At 38.2% G+C, this 22,341-nt stretch overlaps 1 protein-coding gene across 3 annotated transcripts in view; it reads left to right on the top strand.

The window, feature by feature from the left end:
• ATP7A (ATPase copper transporting alpha) overlaps nucleotides 1–22,009 on the top strand; it is a 143,846-nt gene extending 121,837 nt beyond the window's left edge. For all 3 annotated transcript variants that reach the window (XM_015127720.3, XM_077989486.1, XM_077989487.1), the window contains 9 exons: nucleotides 1,303–1,497; nucleotides 3,376–3,558; nucleotides 5,592–5,808; nucleotides 10,795–10,941; nucleotides 12,662–12,804; nucleotides 14,645–14,848; nucleotides 15,372–15,489; nucleotides 17,543–17,645; nucleotides 18,373–22,009. In XM_015127720.3, the coding sequence (XP_014983206.3) occupies nucleotides 1,303–1,497; nucleotides 3,376–3,558; nucleotides 5,592–5,808; nucleotides 10,795–10,941; nucleotides 12,662–12,804; nucleotides 14,645–14,848; nucleotides 15,372–15,489; nucleotides 17,543–17,645; nucleotides 18,373–18,649 (1,587 nt within the window). In that variant the 3' untranslated portion in view covers nucleotides 18,650–22,009. The remainder of the gene's footprint in view (nucleotides 1–1,302; nucleotides 1,498–3,375; nucleotides 3,559–5,591; nucleotides 5,809–10,794; nucleotides 10,942–12,661; nucleotides 12,805–14,644; nucleotides 14,849–15,371; nucleotides 15,490–17,542; nucleotides 17,646–18,372) is intronic.
• Nucleotides 22,010–22,341: the final 332 nt, after the last annotated feature.

The following is a 22,341-nucleotide window of genomic DNA, read 5'->3' on the forward strand; positions in this document are numbered from 1 at the left end:
AAAAGTTTCTTTAAATGATTTATGTCTGTTTAGTACACACTGAACAAAAGGATTGTTGAGAAGGTTTGTTTTTTTTGTTTGTTTGTTTTGAGACAGGGTCTTGCTCTGTTGCCCCAGCAGTAATGCAGTGGTGCAATCATGGCTCACTGCAGCCTCAAACTTCTGGGCTTAAGCGATTCTCTTACCTTAGCCTCCCGAGTAGCTGTGACTACAGGCATGCACCACCATCCCTGGCTAATGTTTTGTGTTTTTTTGTTTTTTGAGATCGAGTTTTGTTCTTGTCGCCCAGGCTGGAGTGCAGTGGCATGATCTCGGCTCACTGCAACCTCTGCCTTCCAGGTTCAAGCAATTCTTGTGCCTCACCCTCCCAAGTAGCTGGGATTACAGGCATGTGTCACCATGCCCAGCTAATTTTTGCATTTTTAATAGAGGTGAGGTTTCACCATGTTGGCCAGGCAGGTCTTGAACTCCTGACCTCAGGTGATCCACCCGCCTTGGCCTCCCAAAGTGCTGGGATTACAGGCGTGAGCCACCATGCCCGGCCATGCCTGACTAAAAAAAAAAATTTTTTTGTAGAGATGAGGTCTTACCATGTTGCCCAGGGTGGTCTCACACTCCTGGCCTCAAATGATCCTCCTGCCTTAACCTCCAAAAGCACTGGGATTACAGATATGAGCCAGTGCACAGGCCGGCAAGTAGCTTGGAATGTGTTTCCTTCAGGAATTTTTCTCATGAGTTCAGGATGTCTGAGATTTCTTCTAAAACTACCAATTATATTTTTCCCACATGAGCGAACACTGAACGTCACTAAGAGTTTAATTAGCAGATATAGTTGATTTACATTGTTATGTCCAAAAGGATTTTGTTGAAATATGACTAAGGTCCCTTTGCATGCCATGTGATTCTTTTTCATTGTCTTTCAAGAATAGTGTGAAAGGCAGATTTATGGTTTTACTATACAGAGATTGAGACTTCTGTTTATTCAGTATCAAATTTTTTGAAAATTATGTTTCACATTTGCAGCTATTTCTGAAGATCTCTAATAAACACATTCATTCTCAATATGGAGCCCTTATATTCAGTCCATAGTTTGTAATTCTAGAATCTCAGTATGTCCTAATTTCTTATGTTCATAAAAGAAAGAAAGTGTTTTCTTACCTGTAACTAAAAAATATATGTAGGTAGCTAGGTAGGATATGTCACTTTTTAAATTGTGGTTTTATTTAAATAATGTTAAGTTTTGTTTCTTTTGTTTTGTACAGCTCTAAATTAATAATGAAAATTTATGCCTTTCTTCTAAAGGGCTACAATAGAAGTATCTCCCGAACAGAAACGATAATACGATTTGCTTTCCAAGCCTCTATCACAGTTCTGTGTATTGCATGTCCCTGTTCACTGGGACTGGCCACTCCAACTGCTGTGATGGTGGGTACAGGAGTAGGTGCTCAAAATGGCATACTAATAAAAGGTGGAGAGCCATTGGAGATGGCTCATAAGGTAAGACAGTCCCCAGAACTAAAACTTGTCCCACCAAACTATCAGTATCACCCCTGTTGAGAAACACATACTCCTAAATTATGTCTCTGTGGTCCATGAGCTGAGTTGCTTCTAGGACTATCCAGAGATTTGAGGCAGGAAAGGTGTTATTTTGGTTCTGCTCCAGATTGGCCTTAGTTGCCTAAGATCCCTAAAACTACTCCAGGCCTATTCTATTAGAGCAGACCCTAATATGGAAAACCTGGACTCCTATCCTAGCTCAGACTAGACTAGTCTTTATGGCAGAAAGACAGAATAGGTATTTGCCCAGGAAAATTTGCCAAACTCTAGCAGCCTTCTTATTTGTGTGTGACTTGTTTTCTTCACTGGGACCTTCAATTACAGTGCCATTTCTTTGCCTTTGCTGCCACCAGCCGACAGTTTGCAGCTATCACTTTAGGAATATAATCCTATCTCTGATCTCATATTACGCTTTCCATAATCATCGCAAGGCTACATGACTTCAACTAAAACCATGTTTCTACCAGTATGTTCTTATTATGAGAATGTAAGCTATATACATAGGTATGTAGTAAACATAGAACATATCTTAGAACAAATCTGGAAACTCACCTAGCCAGAGAATACAGGCTAGTAATTTTTATAGACATTTTAAATTTTGATATAATTTCAAAATTAAAAGTTGCAAGACTAGCCTGGTGCAGTGGCTCATACCTGTAATCCCAGCACTTTGGGAGGCTGAGGCAGGCGGATCACGAGGTCAGGAGTTTGAGACCAGCCTGACCAACATGGTGAAACCCCGTCTCTACTAAAAATACAAAAATTAGCTGGGCGAGGTAGCATGCCTGTAATCCCAACTACTCAGGAGACTGAGGCAGGAGAATAGCTTGAACCCGGGAGGCGGGGGTTGCAGTGAGCCGAGATAGCTATTTTTTCCCCTGTCCAGAATCATACTTTGTTGGTTTATTTTTCTTTTCTTTTCTTTTCTTTTCTTTTCTTTTCTTTTCTTTTCTTTTCTTTCTTTCTTTCTTTCTTTCTTTCTTTCTTTCTTTCTTTCTTTCTTTCTTTTTCTTTCTTTCTCTCTTTCTTTCTTTCTCTCTCTTTCCTTCCTTCCTTCCTTCTTTCCTTCCTTCCTTCCTTCCTTCCTTCTTTCTTTCTTTCTCTTTCTTTCTTTCCTTTTTTTTTTTTTCATGAAGTCTCGCTCTGTGGCCCAGGCTGGAGTGCAGTGGTGCGATCTCAGCTTACTGCAAGCTCCACCCACTAAGTTCCAGCGATTCTCCTGCCTCAGCCTCCTGAGTAGCTGGGATTACAGGCATGCACCACCACGCCCAGCTAACTTTTTATTATTGGTAGAGATGGGGTTTCACCATGTTGGCCAGGCTGGTCTCGATCTCCTGACCTCAGGTGATCCATCCACCTCGGCCTCTGAAAGTGCTGGTATTATAGGCTTGAACCACTACACCTGGCCTTTTACCTTTATTCTTATAATCATTTCCCTACTGCCTAGATTTTCCCATCAGATCTATAATTCATTAGTATTGAAAGCCTTTCTTTTTTACCTTGAGGCACCAGAGGCGTCTCTTAATTACCTGTTAACAGTCAACCCTTAAAAATTAGCTCTGGTTGTTTAACATATATTCACAGTCATTCAGTATGAACAAACAGTTCAACATTGGCAGAGGAGAGCTATTATGTATAACTAAGAGTATTTCTTCTTTTATTTTCCCAAAGATCATCAGTTTTTTAAGTCAAATTAAGTCAAAGGTCAGTTTACTAAGAAACTAAATAGTCATCTGTTTGTCAAAACAGACCTTTTTCTTATTTCTGGAAAGGTGATGTGGAGGATCATCAAGTCATTGTATCTTAATTTTCTTACAGGTAAAGGTAGTGGTATTTGATAAGACTGGAACCATTACTCATGGAACCCCAGTAGTGAATCAAGTAAAGCTTCTAATGGAAAGTAACAGAATATCACACCATAAAATCTTGGCCATTGTGGGAACTGCTGAAAGTAACAGTGAACACCCTCTAGGAGCAGCCATAACCAAATACTGCAAACAGGTACATTTTTTCCTCTTGTTTATTAATGTAGTTATCTCCTGTAGGAATTCCCCGGATCAAATCCAGACTGGTGTTTGATTTGCATGTATGGTTGGTATGAGACTAAAAAGACCTGTATTTTCTCATTTAATTGTATGTAACTCATTTCTTCATACAGACAAGTATACAGATGAAAACAAATGAACTATAATCCTATCACACAGATAACTCCTGTTGACCAAAAAATTAAAATAGAAGTTGTACATATTTGTGGAAGGACAATTCAGATAGTTCAGAGAATTACATATTGAAAATTGTAAACCTCATTCCCTGCCCCCTTCCATAATTCCTTTCTCCAAAGTTTAACAACTATTAACCTATTAAGTCTTTTAAAATGACAGCTTTATTGAAATATAATTCATGTACTATAAAGTTCACATTTCTAAAGTGTATAATTCAATAATTTTAGTATAGTCATAAAGGTGTGCATCTGTTAACAGTTTTTAATGCATATAGCCACATATATGTATTTATCATATTTTAAACTTTATACAGAAAGGTCATACAATGATCAATCTTTGTTACCTTGCTTTTTTATTTTATTAAGTGAATTTTCCTATCAGGAAATGCAGATCTGCCTCATTGTTTTTAATGGCTATATTATACTCTATAATGTGATTGTTTGGTTTTTTTGGCTTTTACAGTATACACTCGACATCCTTATCAGTTTTTGCAAGTCTGTCTCTACATTAAATGCCTATCAATGCAATTGCTAAGTCAAAGGAGTATGCAGTTAAATTTTGATGAATCTTACCAATACCCATATGATGAGGATTACCAATACCCATGAGGGGTTATACCAATTTATACCTGCACCAAAAATTATGAGTGCTCATTTCCCCACATTCTTACCGACACTTTATTTTTATTTTCTCAATGTAATAGGTGAAAAACTATTTACTTGATGGTTTGCTTTGCATTTCCTTAATTATGAATAAGGTTGAGCATCTTTTTATATATTTATTGGCTATTTGAATTTCTTTTCCTCTAACCTGTTTGTATTTGTGACCTATTTTTCCACAGAATTGTTTGTCTTTTTCTTATTCATTTGCATGAGTTCTTTATGAATTGTCTCACACTAATTTTATACTTAAAATGTGGCAGTTTCGACCATTGGTGTTGCCATTCATTTATTTGTTCTTTCCCTTTTACCTATTACCTGATCTGGCTTCCTTACACCAAAATCAAACAGCAGAGAGGATGAAGCTATAAAGAGCTAGGAAACAATGAGGGCCCCCAGAACTTTTCGGCTTACTAAAGACGTAGACTAGAGAGCAGATGGAGAGCCCCTAGTAACTAAAGGCCCTATATATACTTTGTTACCCTTTGTTGCCCTGTGTTGAATAGAAAACCTGACTTGACTACAGAATTAAAATTTTAATTTGTAATTATCTACTGGAAAGATCAGAGAATACTGATAAGCTTTCCATGTTTTCTATAAATTTTAGAGAGTGGGATTAAAACAAAGATTTTTTTTTTTTTTTTTTGAGACAGAGTCTCTCTCTGTCACCCAGGCTGGAGTGCAATAGCGCAATCTCGGCTCATTGCAACTTCCACCTCCTGGGTTCAAGCGATTCTCCCACCTCAGCCTCCCTAGTAGCTGAGATTACAGGTGTGCACCACCACACCTGGCTAATTTTTTTCTGTACTTTTAGTAGAGACAGGGTTTCACCATGTTGGCCAGCCTGGTCCCAAACTCTTGACCTCAGGTAATCTGCCCACCTTGGCTTCCTAGCCGGCTTCTTCGGCTAGAATTACAGGTGTGAGCCACTGTGCCTGGCCAAAACAAAGATTTTGAGGCACTTCTGTAACTTTGATTATTATGTTTGATGCTCTATTCCTTTGTCCTTATCAAAATCCACTGTCAAGTAGGCAATAAGTGACAATTTTATTACAAACATTTAGAATTAACTTGGTGTTATCTTTTATTGTGCTAATAAATGACCTTGCATTATCAGAACAGTAGAGGAAATCCTTTTGTTTCTGTTTGTTAGGAACTGGACACTGAAACCTTGGGTACCTGCATAGATTTCCAGGTTGTGCCAGGCTGTGGTATTAGCTGTAAAGTCACCAATATTGAAGGCTTGCTACATAAGAATAACTGGAATATAGAGGACAATAATATTAAAAATGCATCCCTGGTTCAAATTGATGCCAGTAATGAACAGTCATCAACTTCGTCTTCCATGATTATTGATGCCCAGATCTCAAGTAAGCTAATTTTCTTTGTAGTACCAGTTATGGGGCAATTATGAACATATGGCTAACTTTATAACCCTGAACTGTTATAGAAGAAACAAAAATTGGCATCATAATTTCTTGTCCTCAAGTCAGTTTTACCCTATGCCTTCTGATCATTCAAATTAGTCAAGAACATTTCCCAACTGTGGTCATTAACACCACCATAGGGTGATGAGGTCTAGCCTTAGCTGATTATCCATGATCATTCTTTTTTCACTACAACTGCTCCAAACCTTTTCTATCTTTCACAAGATCCTGCGACCCTCTCCTTTGTCCCCTCTGCAAATTATCTTATTTTTTATATAGAAAATTATGGTTCTTGGTCATGTGTTCTTACATATTTTTGCCCAGAATCATTCCTTTTTTCAGGCAAAGCAGTATCCTTCATCTTGCCTAATGAATCCCTTCATCTAGATCCCACCCTCTCTTGATTCATCAGGGACCTCCCTCTTTCTGTTAGGTCTCCTTGCTTCTTCATTTTTCATCTCTTTCTGTTTTAGTTTCTTCTCCTAAACATATAAATATTTCTTCCATCAAAATAACTATATTCCCATCTAGATTTTGTCCTTTCCCATCTATATTCCCATATAGATTCTGTCTTTTTCTTTTATATCAAATTTCTAGAAAGGGTAATCTAGGTTTGTTGAATTCACTTACTCCACAGTCAGGCCTCAGTTCATTGCAGTCTGGCCTCTCCCCCATCCATACTACTGAATCCATTCTTTCTAAGTTAACTGATGATTGTTGACCTCAGTGCTCTCTCCAGTGGTCACTTTTCAGTCCTCATCCTGCACGACCTCATTAAGATATTTGACAATGTTGACCATCCCTTCCTTCCTAAGGGATGATTCCATGACCCTGCTTTGTTTAGATTCTCCTCTCACCTCCCTGGCTGTTCTTTTTTTTCGAAAAGGGGTCTTGCTCTGTCACCCAGGCTGGAGTGCAGTGGTACGATCTCAGCTCACTGCAACCTCTGCCTCCTGGATTCAAGCAGTTCTCCTGCCTCAGCCCCCAAGAAGCTGGGATTACAAGTGCATGCCGCCACGCCTGGCTAATTTTTTGTATTTTTGGTAGAGATGGGGTTTCACCATGTTAGCCAGGCTGGTCTCAAACTCCTGACCTCAAGTGATCCACCCACCTCAGCCTCTCAAAGTGCTAGAATGACAGGTGTAAGCCACTGCACCCCTGGCTGTTCCTTTTAATTGTCCTTTGGTTCCTCATTTCTCTTGCTTTCAAATGTAGAGTATGTTGTCAGGGTTTTGTTCTTTGTCTTTTTCTCATTTTATAATACATACTCTCTCTGTACAATCTTATTCATGCTCATCACTTATTCTACCACCCACAGACTTCCACTATCACTCCAAAATCCATATCTTTAGCCAAGTCCTGTTTCCTTGGCTCCATGCTGATCTATCCATCTGCCCCCAAAACATGATCTACCCAACTAAGTGTTCCAATACCTCCCTCCCCATTCGTGCCTGAGTGATTTTACTAACATGCAAATCTAGTCATATCACTTTCTGATCAATACCTTTGATTACAGTGGTTTATAAGCTGTTTTTGAGCCATAGACCTTTGGAGGAATATGATGAAAGCTATGGGCCCACCCCTCAGAAAATTTTTGTTTCAAGAGATGCACATGTATCCTGAAACCCATCCACGGGTCTCTGTTAAGGATCCCAGCTTGAATGGTTCTCTCTCTCCTACTGGACAAAGTCCAGTCTCTCTGTACTTTGTTTAAGATCTGTTCCCCATGATATGTCTCCTGCCTCCCTGCATCACTCATCTTGTCTTTTTCCACTACTGCATATGTACTCCATGTTCCATCCCTACCTAACTACTTACAGTTCTTCCTTATGGTGTGTCATTTCCTGCTTATTAGATCATTTCATTTACCATTTTCTCTATGTAATGTTCTTGTTCACAAATGGAATCTACCTCGTGAACTTATGCTTATCTTTCAAGACCCAGTTTATGTCTCTCTCTTCAGTGACGCCTTCATTGACTGACATGTATTGGCAGAGGTATTTGCTCTTCTTCCTGAATCATAACTGTACTTAATCTCTGTTATTGTATTAGGACAGTGTATGATAATTATTTATTTACCTGCCTATTTCTACTAGTCTGTGACTTCTTTATTATTTGTCTATGAACTTCTAGTATCAAGCACACTGACAAATAGGAAATTCATTTGACAGCTTTTATTGAGCACCTACTGTGTATCATGCACTGTTCAAGGCACTAAAGAATCAGCAGTAAACAAGATAAACTAAGTTCTTATTTCATGGAGCTTACATTCTTGGTGGAAGAACACAAGAGAGTGAGCAAATAAATAAGAAAATATAATAAGTCCAGTGGAGATAGTGCTATGGAGAAAAATTAAGTGAGGCAAGGGGTATAGGGGTGCTGGGAGTAGTGGGTTCTGCTTCATATAGGGTGATCAGGGTAGGCCTCACTGACAAGGTAGTGTTTGAACGAAGATCTGAGGGGATGAGAGAAAAAGCTATGTGGATTTCTGTGGCAAGAACATTCCAGGCAGGAGAAATAGTAAGTACCAAAGCCTGTAGTCAGGAATGTGCTTGACTTGTTTGAGGAATGGAAAGGAGAACAGTGTGACAAGTGCAGAGTAAATGGGTGGGCAAGGGGTATAAGACAAGGTCATAGAGGTGGTTTGGGACTAGATATGTAAGGACAAAACCAATCTGATGGTTTTGAGTAGAAGAAGGACAAAATCAATCTGACTTAACATTTTAAAAGTAAACCAGGTGCAGTGACTCATGCCTGTAATCCCGGCACTTTGGGAGGCTGAGGCGGGTGGATCACTTGAGGTCAGGAGTTCAAGACCAACCTGGCCAACATGGTGAAACCCCGTGTCTACTAAAAATATAAAAATTAGTCGGGCGTGGTAGCAGGCACCTGTAATCCCAGCTACTCAGGAGGCTGAGGCAGGAGAGAATCTTGTGGGGATGGGGGGCAAGGGCAGAAGCAGGGAGATGAGTTGGTGGATGTTGTCATAATCGAGGTGAAACATAATGGTAGCTTGGACCAGTATAGTAGAGGTTGTAAGAAATGGTAGAATTCTAGATGTGTCTTAAAAGGAGAGCCACAGATTTTTCTCATGGGTTGGATATATATGGTGTATGAGAGAAACAGGAGTCAGGAATTATGCCAAGGTTTGTGGCCTAAGCAGAAGGATGGAGTTATCATTTAAATAAGATGGGGGATCCCATAGGAGGGACAGTATTGGGAAAAAGATCAGGAGTTCAGTTTTGTACATGTTAAGTTTGAGTACCTATTAGAGATATCCCAAGTGGAGATATCATATAAATGGAAATACCAAGTAAGCAGTTGGCTACAGAAGTTTGGAGTTCCAGGAAACAGACTGGATCAGAGAGGTAGATTTGGGAGTCCTCTGCTTATAGGTCTGTGGTGTCTAGGAAAATAGCCACTAACTACATGTGACTCTTTAAATTAGTTAATTTACATTTAATTTAATTTAAAATTCATCTTTCAGTCATACTAGCCCCATTTCAGTGCTCAGTAGCCACATCTCTGTGTTGGTGGCTATTGTATTAAACATAGCAGCTACAGAACATTTCTAATATCACAGAAAGTTATCTTGGACTGCAGTGGTATAGATGGTATTTAAAGCCATGAGACTGGATTAGAACCCCAAGGTGTGAGAGTAGATAAAGGGAAAGAAAGAGCTAAGTACTGAATCCTGCAGCACTATAAATTAAGAAGTTAGTGAGATGAGGAGGGATGGGCAAAGAAGGCCAAGAAGTGGCCAATGAGGAGGTAACCCCTAAGAATGTGGTATCCTAGAAGCCAAATGAAGAAAGTATTTCCAGGAGGGAGTGAACAGCTGTGTTAAATTCTGCTAATAGGACAAGTAAGATGAGGACTGAGAATTAAAGTAAAGATCACTGGCTGTAATAATTCACTGGAGTACTTAGAGTCAAAAGCATAAAGCTTTTGACTACCCCAATAAATGGAGTAGGTTCACAAGAGAATGGGAAGATATTTATTGAAGACAGCCAATAGAGATACTTTTGGGAAGTTTTGCTGTGTACAGAAGCAGATAAATGTGGTAGCTACAGAGGTGGGTGAGATCAAGAGAGGTTTTATTTTTTTTTTAAGTTAGGACAGTGTACAGCAGAAAAAAGTTGTGTAGGAGTGGACAGGGAGAATTATTGGAGAGGTGTTCTAGAATAGGCAAAGGAGGCGGGTGTCTAGTGCACAAGTAGAAAGGTTGGCCTTAAATTAGGAGCAGAATCAGTTTATAATAACAGAAGGGAAGCTAGATACACAGACACAGGAGGCACAGGTAGTTGAGTGAATGTGGCAATGAGAGCTGTGGAAGTTCTTTTCTGATTGCTTCTATTTTCTTTCTGAAGTAGGAAGCAGAGTCATCATCTGGTATTAGGATGGGGCAGGAGAAGTTGGAGATTTGAAGGGAGATGAGAAGGTATGAAATAGCCATCTAGAAGAAATGGAGAATGAATGGACTAGGGAAATATAGTCAAGTTGCCAGATAGCACTAAGGGCCCACTTAAAGAAAATGAGATGTCAGCATGATTATACATGTTCATCTAGCCACATTCAGCTCCTGATGCACAGTATTTTTAAATTTGATTGAATCGTTGTGGAAGGTCGAAGGGAAAGCCTCACCAGAAAGTAATATTTGAACTGGCTCTTGAAGAAATGTGATGGAGTTTCCTGTCTGGAGAGGAGGGATAAGGACATTTCAGATGAAGGCAGCAATGTGTGCAAAGGCCCAGAGGCATGGAAGAGCAGAGTATGTTCTCAGAAAATTTGAACATCACTGTTGGAGGCTATGTTCTAGGAACAATACAATGTAGTGACTGTGCAAGATTAGACAGGAAGAACTTGCTTCATGGGTTTTTATAAAGATTAATTGAACTTACTAAATGTTATTTCTCTGTCTACTTTCAGATGCTCTTAATGCTCAACAGTATAAAGTCCTCATTGGTAACCGGGAGTGGATGATTAGAAATGGTCTTGTCATTAGTAACAATGTAGATGATTTCATGACTGAACATGAGAAAAAAGGTCGGACTGCTGTATTAGTAGCAGTTGATGGTAAGGTTTTCCATAAGTATGCTATAACTCAATGTTATCATTTGTTATTTTATTAATTTATATATTTTCGAGAGACCTCTGAACTATGAGGGTTATTCAAAAGTGTCTTGAATGCAAAGTGAAAATGTCAACAACACATGATTATTACTGATTAATTTAAAATTATCTTGCATTTGCCTGCCTTTGTTACTTTCTTCCCTAGCCTATATTTTAAATAAAGGCTAATCAAGGATTTTTTAAAACCTAAAAATAACAACAGTAAAATAATAGCAAAGTAAAATAATATTCATAATCCCATCATCCTAACACAATATCAGGTTTTTTGTTTGTTTGTTTCTTTGTTTTTTGTTTGTTTGTTTGTTTGTTTTTGAGACGGAGTTTCGCTCTTGTTGCCCAAGCTGGAATGTAATAGTGCGATCTCGGCTCACTGCAACCTCCACCTCCTGGGTTCAAGCGATTCTCCTGCCTTAGCCTCCTGAGTAGCTGGGATTACAGGCGTGCGCCACCACGCCCTGCTAATTGTTTGTATTTTTAGTGGACACGGGGTTTCACCATGTTAGCCAGGCTGATCTTGACCTCCTGACCTCAGGCGATCCGCCCACCTTGGCCTCCCAGAGTGCTGGGATTACAGGCGTGAGCCACCACGCCCGGCACACAATGTCAGTTTTAATTTTGTATATTCCATTCCTAGTTGTCTTGAAATGTGTGTGTGTCCAACATGGCACATGTATACATATGTAACACACTTGCACGTTGTGCACATGTACCCTAGAACTTAAAGTATAATAATAATAATAACAAAATTTTTAAAAAAGAAAGAAATGTGCGTGTGTTTGCAGAATTACAGTGTTAGTACATATACCATTTTTTACTGGGTAGATTTTATTGTAAGTAAATTTTACCTCAGTAAAGTTAAAATCACTTGTACACATACGATTTTATTATGCTTTATTTTACTTAATGCTTTCTAATGTTGCTATATAATTTTATTATAATACTGCATAATATATCAATCTTACACGCTATAATCATTCCCCTCTTGTTGGAAATTTAGACTATTCCTTCACTATTGTAAATGATGCTACAATAAATATCTTTGAGGTTGTATGTGCTTTATTTTGTTCAATTATTTCTTAAGGTAAATTTCTATTTGTGAGATTAATTCCACTCAACGTTTACGTTTGCTAAGTATGAAGGCAGTATTTTACTATGGCCTTTTTAGGTCTGGGAAGAAGCATAGAATACCATTTTACTTTTGTAAATAGAATAAAATAATAAAATTTATGGTAATATTTTTCCCACTATAAAGTACCCATTTTGTCTCTCTCTGCCCACCCTTTACCTTAAAAAGAAAAAAAGTATTAGTCTTCAGTTTCATTTGCCTTTAAATTAGATAAAGTGTTTGAGGCTATTGGCAAATACCTTTCTAAGGAACAAAAAGGGTCTTCTAATATCCAGTAAGGTCTCTCTTTATATTTTCCTATGATTACTTTATTAGTAACCCCTACCTCACTCTGAAATTTTCATAACCAAATGTGGAGACTTGTTACAGAGTTTGTAGTATAAATCTGTGTGGGCTCAGAGATATTTTAAGTTAAGCCATGCCCCCCTGAACAACTTTACTTAAGAAAATTCATTTCATTCTGAAATTTCAAGTCAGAATGTTATTCTGCTTTCACCATATTCCAAGTTCTCTTATTTTGTGCTGCCCCTATATTAGATGAGCTGTGTGGCTTGATAGCCATTGCAGACACAGTGAAGCCGGAAGCAGAACTGGCTGTCCATATTCTGAAATCTATGGGCTTAGAAGTAGTTCTGATGACTGGAGACAACAGCAAAACAGCTAGATCTATTGCTTCTCAGGTAATTGATAGGGGTATGTGAAATTATTGATATACATTTTATGTCTTGCCTTCAAATGCTAAGAAATTTACATTACCTACTATTTTCATTATCACTGAGTTGTCCTATCTAGTTCCTTTGAGAAAATTTACCATGCTTTGCTGGAAGGACTTTGGGCTTTGTGTGTTGCTGTTATAAGTAAAAAGGTATTTGCTTGGCTCATGGGATGCTTGCGTGACACTGTACATCAGTTTCTGTTGATGCGTCCTTTGAAATGTTGCTCATATTCTTTACCAGTGCTGCCAGCCTAAGCTGGGCTCTCCTGATCTCATGGCTGAAACACAGCAATAGCTCCACACACATCCTTCTCTAGTCCATCCTAAACACTACCAATGGAACTATTTTCCTAATGTGCCACTTTGACGTACTATTTTTCTGCTTCTGACTCCCACATTTGCCTTACCTCTAACATTTTTCAATCTTTTTATCTTTGGAATGCCTTCTCCACTCTTCTAATAAATAATGCAAGTAATCTTTTAATACATTCTTTTTTTTTTTTTCTTGAGACAGAGTTTCACTCTCGTTGCCCAGGCTGAAGTGCAATGGCATAATCTCGGCTCACTGCAACCTCTGCCTCCTGGGTTCAAGCGATTCTCTTGCCTCAGCCTCTCGAGTAGCTAGGATTACATGCATGTGCCACCACGCCTGGCTAATTTTGTATTTTTAGTAGAGACAGTGTTTCTCCATGTTGGTCAAGCTGGTCGCGAACTTCTGACCTCAGGTGATCTGCCTTCTTGGCCTCCCAAAGTGCGGGGATTATAGGTGTGAGCCACCACACCCATCCTATTAACACCTTCTTATGTAAAAAATACAGAAGGATATAAAGTAAAAATGTTGTCCTCTTTTCCCCATGCTCCCCGTCCAGTCCTACTGCCCCCCACACTGCCACTTTTTCATCTGCATATATGTGCATCTACAGAGTACATATACAGTATAATTCTGGTCTTTTCAACATCCGTTAGATCATTTTGAACAGATTATTCAGTAGTTTGCTTTTTTTACATAACAATATACTTTGGAGCTTCATCCATATCTGAACATAAAAAGTTATTTTGGCTGAGTGCATTGGTTCACACCTGTAATCCCAGCACTTTGGGAGGCTGAAGCCGGCAGATACATGAGGTAGGGAGTTTGAGAACAGCCTGGCCAACATGGTAGGACCTTGTCTCTACTAAAAATACAAAAATTAGCTGGGTGTGGTGGCACATGCCTGTAATCCCAGCTACTCAGGAGGCTGAGGCAGGAGAATTGCTTGAACTCAGGAGGCGGAGGTTGCAGTGAGCTGAGATCGCACCATTGCACTCCAGCCTGGGTGACAGCAAGACTCTCTCTCAAAAAAAAAAAAAAAAAAAAAAAAAAGTTACTTTATTCTTTCTATACTGAATTCCATGGTATGAATGTATCATAATTTAATTAACCATTTCCCTAATGATGGACATTTGGGTGGTTTTGAAAATTTTCTTTTTGCAAACAAGGCAATAATGGACATCTTTGGACATGTATCTTTCTGTACATGTACAAGTTTGTCCAAAATAGAGTTAGACGTGGAATTGCTAGACCAAATGATGCTCACATTTTGATAGATGCTGCCAGATGCCCTCCAAAAAGAGTCGCCATTTACGCACCAGCCACCGGTGTATAAAAGCTCATTTCTCCACATCCTTGCTATCACTAGATATTATCAGTCTTTTAAAATGTGGACATCTTGTGGGTGAAAACTGATGGCTTGTTATTGCTCAGTTATGTTTCAGGTACTCATTATTATTTTTTGAAATGAATTGAGTTTATTTTTATCACATAGGTTGGCATTACTAAGGTGTTTGCTGAAGTTCTACCTTCTCACAAGGTTGCTAAAGTGAAGCAACTTCAAGAGGAGGGGAAACGGGTAGCAATGGTGGGAGATGGAATCAATGACTCCCCAGCTCTGGCAATGGCTAATGTGGGAATTGCCATTGGCACAGGCACAGATGTAGCCATTGAAGCAGCTGATGTGGTTTTGATAAGGGTAAGTGCCATGGCTTGACCTTTGAGGAGTATGAGACTGCCCTTCATGGTCAATGATAGTGTCATAAAGTATATTGAGCACAACAATTCTGTCTTAAGTTCCATGCTATCGGCCATTAAGAGTTTGAGAATATGGAGTGGGATTATGGGAAGTCATGCTAATTTACCCCCTGACTTTCTCAACCCTGCTAATAAGCAAGTGAGAATTATAAGTTTCTAAAGTGAAGACGATTAAAGAGGATTTGGAATAAAATGATCTTCAACAAATAGTTGCTGAGATTATTTTAAGTAGATTTAATCCTTGTACCAGCATACACCCCTAAAAGTGTTTTCAGAACCCTGAGGAAAATTTTTGAAAAACACCTTCGGAAGCTGAGTCCAAGTTTTAGCATTATCTGAGATTTGCAGTTAATTCACATATTACCCTAAGGTAGACGTAATCTTCAATATATACAATATCAAATGTAAAAGTTACTGGTTAAGTTAGAGTCTCTTACTAATATCACAAATATTTCTGTTCCCAGAATGATCTTCTGGATGTAGTGGCAAGTATTGACTTATCAAGAAAGACAGTCAAGAGGATTCGGATAAATTTTGTCTTTGCTCTAATTTATAATCTGGTTGGAATTCCCATAGCTGCTGGTATGTGACTCTTAACTAGTATTGCTTTTTCCACTAAAGTCATTAGAGACCTAACATATTGGAAGCCTGTCTTCTTACTATTAGTTTTGAGCTTAGTGTTTGTTTCTAGCTTACTGGTATGGTGAGAGGTAATGTTAAAATCAATCATTTTAATTTTCAGTAATGTTTCTTATAGCTTAAGAATATATAAGCATTTTTTTTTTCCTCCAAGTTTTTTTTTTTTTTTTTTTTTTTTTTTTTGAGACAGAATCTCACTCTGCTGCCCAGGCTGGAGTGCAGTGGTACAAAATCTCGGCTCACTGCAACCTCCACCTCCTGGGTTCAAGCAGTTCTCCTGCCTCAGCCTCCTGAGTAACTGGGACTATAGGTGCCCGCCACAACACCCTACTAATTTTTGTATTTTTAGTATAGACGGGGTTTCACTATGTTGGCCAGGCTGGTCTCGAACTCCTGACCTCAGGTAATCCACCTGCCTCGGCCTCCCAAAGTGTTGGGATTACAGGTGTGAGCCACCGCTCCCAGCCTTCAACTTTGTATTTTGAAAAATTTCAAACTTCATGCCTGTAATCCCAGCACTTTGGGAGGCCGAGGTGGGTGGATCACCTGAGGTTGGGAGTTCGAGACCAGCCTGACCAACATGGAGAAACCCCGTTTCTACTAAAAATACAAAATTAGCCAGGCGTGGTGGCACATGTGTGTAATTTCAGCTACTCGGAAGGCTGAGGCAGTAGAATCGCTCGAACCCAGGAGGCGGAGGTTGTGGTGAGCCAAGATTGTGCCATTGTACTTCAGCCTGGGCAACAAGAGCGAAACTCTGTCTCAAAAAAAAAAAAAAAAAAAAAAAAAAAAAAAAATTCAAACCTACGAAAACATTGAAAAAAATGGTACAATGAAAATCTGTATGCCTTTCGCCTAAACTCACCAACTGATAGTATTTTGTCACATTGCTTCATCTCTTTCTCCATATATTTGCACAGAGATATGTATTTGTTTGCTTATTAATTAATTTTTTTCTAAACAGATTTACCTTTAATCTGACTACCCAAACACAAACATTGTTAGCAAGATTAATTCATGGAGCAAATGATTTTTAAAGAATTATACAAGTATATTTTCCTCTAGTCTTTTTTTTATTCTGCATCAGTTTTTGTCTTGTTACATAGTGGTGATTGTAGCACACAGAGAATTTTCTGCTCTTCACTTAATATTCTATTATAGTCAGGTGGTATTTTTTTAGGTTGAGAGACCAGATGAGAGAGAGAGAGTGAACAAAGGAATATAACTGAGAAAAAATAATTTAGTTATTTAATAAGCGTCTGAGAATCTCCTAAACTTAGGGACCTGGTAGGAGTTAGTAATGATGACATAAAAGAAATAATTATCGTTTTCTTCTTGTTCTCTCTGGTTTGAGGGCCAAGGAAAGACATGAAATGACATGAGAACAATTACAAAACTGTTTATCAGCAAGGACACACAAATACTGAGAGAACAAAGAGCTAAAGAACAGTCTAAGTCATGTAAGATTAATTCATGGAGCAAGTAATTTTTAAATAATTATACAAGTAATACATGATCACCATAGAAAAAGTAAAAAAATATAGAGAAGCACATTAAAAGTTAAAAGTATAAGTCTATTTCATCCTCATCATATGAGCAAACATTCTTATGTCTGTCAAAACCAAGTGTGGGTGAGTTTGTAGAACATGAACTCCCATACGCTATTGGTTGGATTATGAATCACTAAAACCACTTTGGAGAACAACTGAGGAGTATCCACATAAAGTTGAAGATGTGCCCATGTTATGACCCAGTAATTTCACCCCTAGGTATATACCCCACGGAAACTCTCAGACATGGGCACGTGGAGACATGTACAAGAATGTTAACTGCAACACTCTATTAGTGAAAAAATGGCAACAACAAAAATCTCCACCACCAAGGGGATAAATGCTGAAGAAATATCAAATAAAGAAATGATTTGTGTATATGTTAGAAACACATTGATAATCTGTTTAGTATTATCTACTCTAACTAATCTATACTTGTTTCTTAGGAGTTTTTATGCCCATTGGTTTGGTTTTGCAGCCCTGGATGGGATCTGCGGCAATGGCTGCTTCATCTGTTTCTGTAGTACTTTCTTCTCTCTTCCTTAAACTGTAAGTATGATAGCTTGCTCACATTTGTATTTTGTATTCCTTTTATCATCTAGTCATTCTTGGTAGGTTTTATTCTTGTATTGATCAATGATAAGCCCAAACCATTCTTAATGAGAATTATTATTAGCGGCCAGGCGTGGTGGCTCGCACCTGTAATCCCAGCACTTTGGGAGGCCGAGGTGGGCAGATCACCTGAGGTCAGTAATTTGAGACCAGCCTGGCCAATATGGTGAAACCCCGTCTGTACTAAAAATACAAAAATTAGCTGGGCGTGGTGTGGTGGTGGACGCCTGTAATCCCAGCTACTCAGGAGGCTGAGGCAGGAGAATCACTTGAACCTGAGAGGTGGAGGTGGAGGTTGCAGTGAGCTGAGATTGTGCCACTGCACTCCAGCATAGGCAACAGAGCGAGATTCTGTCTCAAAAAATATATATATTATTATTAGGTAACAGTAATAATTAGCTATGTAATTGTTACCTCGTGTACTTTATGCATAGCAACCACAAGCACTGAGTGGGATAAAATATAGTACACTAACTCTGATAAGTAGGATTTCTGATGATGTGACTCCACACAGTTCATTTCAACTATTTTCCTACCAGTGATCACTTGTATACATTTCATACCAAAACCAAGTGTGGATGAGCAAATCTTTCTTTTGCGCATGTAGCAAGCGTCTCATTTACTTTTGGTTATTTCAAACTAATGTAATTTTGCATGTGTCCAGTTACAGGAAACCAACTTATGAGAATTATGAACTGCCTGCCCGGAGCCAGATAGGACAGAAGAGTCCTTCAGAAATCAGCGTTCATGTTGGGATAGATGATACTTCAAGGAATTCTCCTAAACTGGGTTTGCTGGACCGGATTGTTAATTATAGCAGAGCCTCTATAAACTCACTACTGTCTGATAAACGCTCCCTAAACAGCGTTGTTACCAGTGAACCTGACAAGCACTCACTCCTGGTGGGAGACTTCAGGGAAGATGATGACACTGCATTATAAAAGGCCATGGAGAGTGCTGCCAGTTTAACTTGTCATGCACTGACACAGCATTCATGATGTTACCTTCACTTTTCAAAATATTGTAGAAGGATTTTATGTTGGTCTCATGCTCTTATATTAGGGATTCTATTTGAGTTGCGTTTATCTATTGGCAAAAATATCTTTTTCAAGGTATCAGCTCTGAACCTAGCTTTATTTAAACTTGAATTTCCAGTATATTTTTGTTTTCACTAACAACAGATAAGGTAGAGCAGTGAGGTTTACAAGCCCTACAATTAGAGATTGCTGAACTGCTGCTAAAGTAATATATTTTTTTTATTTGACCAAAAAAAAAAAATAGCCCAAGAAGAAGATAATGAAAAATTTGAAGGTTTGAGAGCATGAAGATATTCATGCTTTTGAATTCAAGATACTGAAGATACTCTCAAGCCTGTATCCCTGCCCCGTTGGGGAGCAATGACTTTCAAAGCACTGTGTATAAAACATCTAGTTTTAGAAGGGAAACAGTTGAAGCTGTTTAAAAATAGATGTGCCTTATTTATTGCAGGCTTTCTTTCCCCCATTCTCCCTGCGTCCTTGTCCTTGCAGTTGCTTTTTTAGATGCTCCAGTATGTCTTCTTTTGTTATTTTCTTTCGAGCTAACCAAGTTTAGGTGGTTTTTCATTGATTAAAAATAACTGACAACTGTTCTAATATTTTGCTCCTTTTTAAATGTTGTGGCTCAAAAGACCTTAAAGGTCTGTAGGGTTCCCTGCTCCCCATCTTTCCACTGTTGTAAAAAGTAGATCAAATTATTCCTTCAAGTTTCCTAGCTCTGTGCTCAGTTTCAGTTCACTCCTGCCGAGTTGGGCTCTAAGTTGTTCTTCATGTAGTCTGTTGATCTCAGTCCGGAAACTTAACATTATGAGCCTCTTCTGCTCAAAAAATTTTCAAAGATTAACACTATTATACATATACAGGTCATATAGAATTACCTGGATTCACTAAATTTGTTTCTTGTTGTTGTTTTTGTTGAGACAGAGACTCGTTGAGACAGTCTCGTAGCCCAGGCTGGAGTGCAGTGGCACCATCTTGGCTTACTGCAACCTCTGCCTACCTGATTCAAGGAATTCTCCCTGCCTTGGCCTCCCAAGTAGCTGGGATTACAGGCGCCTACTACCACACCTGGCTAATTTTCATATTTTTTAGTAGACGGGGTTTCGCCACATTGGCTAGGCTGGTCTTAAACTCCTGACCTCAGGTGATCTGCCCACCTTGGCCTCCCAAAGTGCTGGGATTACAGGCGTGAGCCACCATGCCCAGCCTAAATTTGTATTTTTTGAATTGAGTATAATCACTTTGCTAGTATATATAATTTAATAGATTTTATTTATCTTTTAGTGTTTCAGATAACCTCTCAAACATACTTTAAAATAATGCTATTACACAAAGGTACATTTGCCAAAAATACAGTAAAATCATAATACAGAAACTAAAATTTCCCTAGGTTATGATGCTTTTTAGCTAAATATATACTTTTCTCCAGTTTAAAACATTTGAACTTGCCTAGTTGGTGTGGTTGACAAATTTAGGAGCTTGTTCCCATTGCCAAATGAATTTAGAAATTCCCTTGTGAGTGCCTGGTAGCTAATACACTGGTCAGAGATCTGGTACTTGTAAGACTATTTAAATTTCTTTGTTAGTTGCAAGATGAATTTCATATGCAGGATATGTCAATGAAGAGGACTCATAAGTAAATTCCTAACATTTTGTTCCCATTACCATAAGCAGAGCTGCTGCTAACCCAACATCTGGCACATAGGTTTTGTACTCCGTAAATGTTGGTTCTTTTCTCCCCTTGAGGTCAGTAATAAATACAAAAAATCATTTTTCTAGAGCAGACTCTTAAAATCAGGTGGGGGTAGGGGATGGAGTTCTTCCTTTCCTACCCCTTTTCTCTTTTATCCTTTCATATTATACACATTCAAAGTTTACAATCTTATTCCATGCTGTCTTTCAGATTTAGAAAAGATCTAATTTCTGTCTCAGCTGTCTAAAAGAGAGAACTGAAGCTTTTGATGAAGGTGCTATTAATCTAGAAAGACAAACCCATTTCACTGAAATATCAATGAGTTTGTATATCTAGGCCCCTTTTTTAGACCAATGCCTATGCCATCCTCCATGCTTTCAGTTTGAGTTTTATTATTTATTAATTCAAGTGACCCATCTTATAACTCAACTTGTTTCTTCTAGAAGACACAGCTGATAGGCAAATGTTGAAAAAAGAAGCATCCCTCCTTCTCCCTCCCACCCACCTCAAGCAGTTGAACACAGCCAGTTACTCTTCCATTATTATGTGTACCTTTGAGTCATCCTCTTGGTCTTGTATTCATATTGTGGGACAGTGGGAAGAGCAGCTTATAGTATTGAAATAATCAAATAGATAATTTCAGCCCTTACAACAAGAATAGAAAACATGCTATTTAGAAAGGGTCCTGCTTTAAGTAATATGTAACCACATTTAAATTCTCTACCATAAGTCTTTTTTGCAATCTTGAACTTTCATTAGCTTCAAAGAGAAGCTGTATTTACAGGAGAAAGAGCTGATTATGGAGGGAATAAAAAATATTGCTTTCAGTTAGTAGCTAGCTTTAAGTCAGGAGTTACTAATGAGAAATTTTATAAATGTGTGTTTGTGTATATTCACATATATATATACACACACATATATATGTACATACACATACATATTACCATACTGAGGGGAAATGGATTTATATTTGAATTTGATATTTGAAGTTCTCTATTTGTATTTCATTTATCATTCTTCTGTGTTCACTCAGCAACCATGCCCATAGTCTGAAGATAACAAGGATACTTTAATATCCAGTGCTGGTTCAGACTCACCTATGGGGCACCTTAAACTTAAATATCCAAAGATGCCTTTTGAATTTCAAAGATTAAAACACAACTAGAGTAGTAGCATTGTAGTCTCAAGATGTATGGTGTGTCATTTGTGAAAATAGCAATGTTATTTTTCCTAGTTTAGTATCAACATTTTAGAATGTCAAATTTGATGTCTTGTGAACAAGTAATTTTATATTGTGCTTTACTTTTTAAAAAGTATTCTTTACTCATATGTATAGAATGCTTAAAATAGCACTGTAGACAAGATGTTTCCAAAACTTTAAATGCACATATCTTTTGTGTATACAGCTTAAAATCAAAAATGTATGTTAAGAGAATTTTTTCTATTACTTATGGATCATGCTTTAAAATGATTTTTCTTGATATTTATTTTACTCCATTTTGTTTTTTTCTCTGGGTGAGGCATCTGGTTACTGGTTATTTTAAAAAGAATAAAGACATTCCTGGAATCACTCCTTTTGGGTTTTTGTTTGTTTTGTTTCTTTTCTACATTTTTAAGTATTGTTTTACAAAATAGAAAAAATACAGATTCTTGCCAAATTATTACCTGTTTTTACACTAACTTTCTGCAGTCCCTCCATCTGGTATGAGTAACCAGATAGAGCACAAAGCACGAGTTCTTGTTCTTCAGTTAAAAGAGCTTCTTTCACAGTGTTGATAACAAATGCCTTTTGTAGCCAAAACCAGGCGTCTCAACCTTATGTTTTTAGTTAAAGAAATGTTCAGCTAAACGTTGTTAAACATTGATTGTTTGGTGCCCAAAACAGCAGTGGACGATGTTGTGC

The sequence above is a fragment of the Macaca mulatta genome, chromosome X (assembly GCF_049350105.2).
Source record: "Macaca mulatta isolate MMU2019108-1 chromosome X, T2T-MMU8v2.0, whole genome shotgun sequence".
Classification (NCBI taxonomy): Eukaryota; Metazoa; Chordata; class Mammalia; order Primates; family Cercopithecidae; genus Macaca; species Macaca mulatta.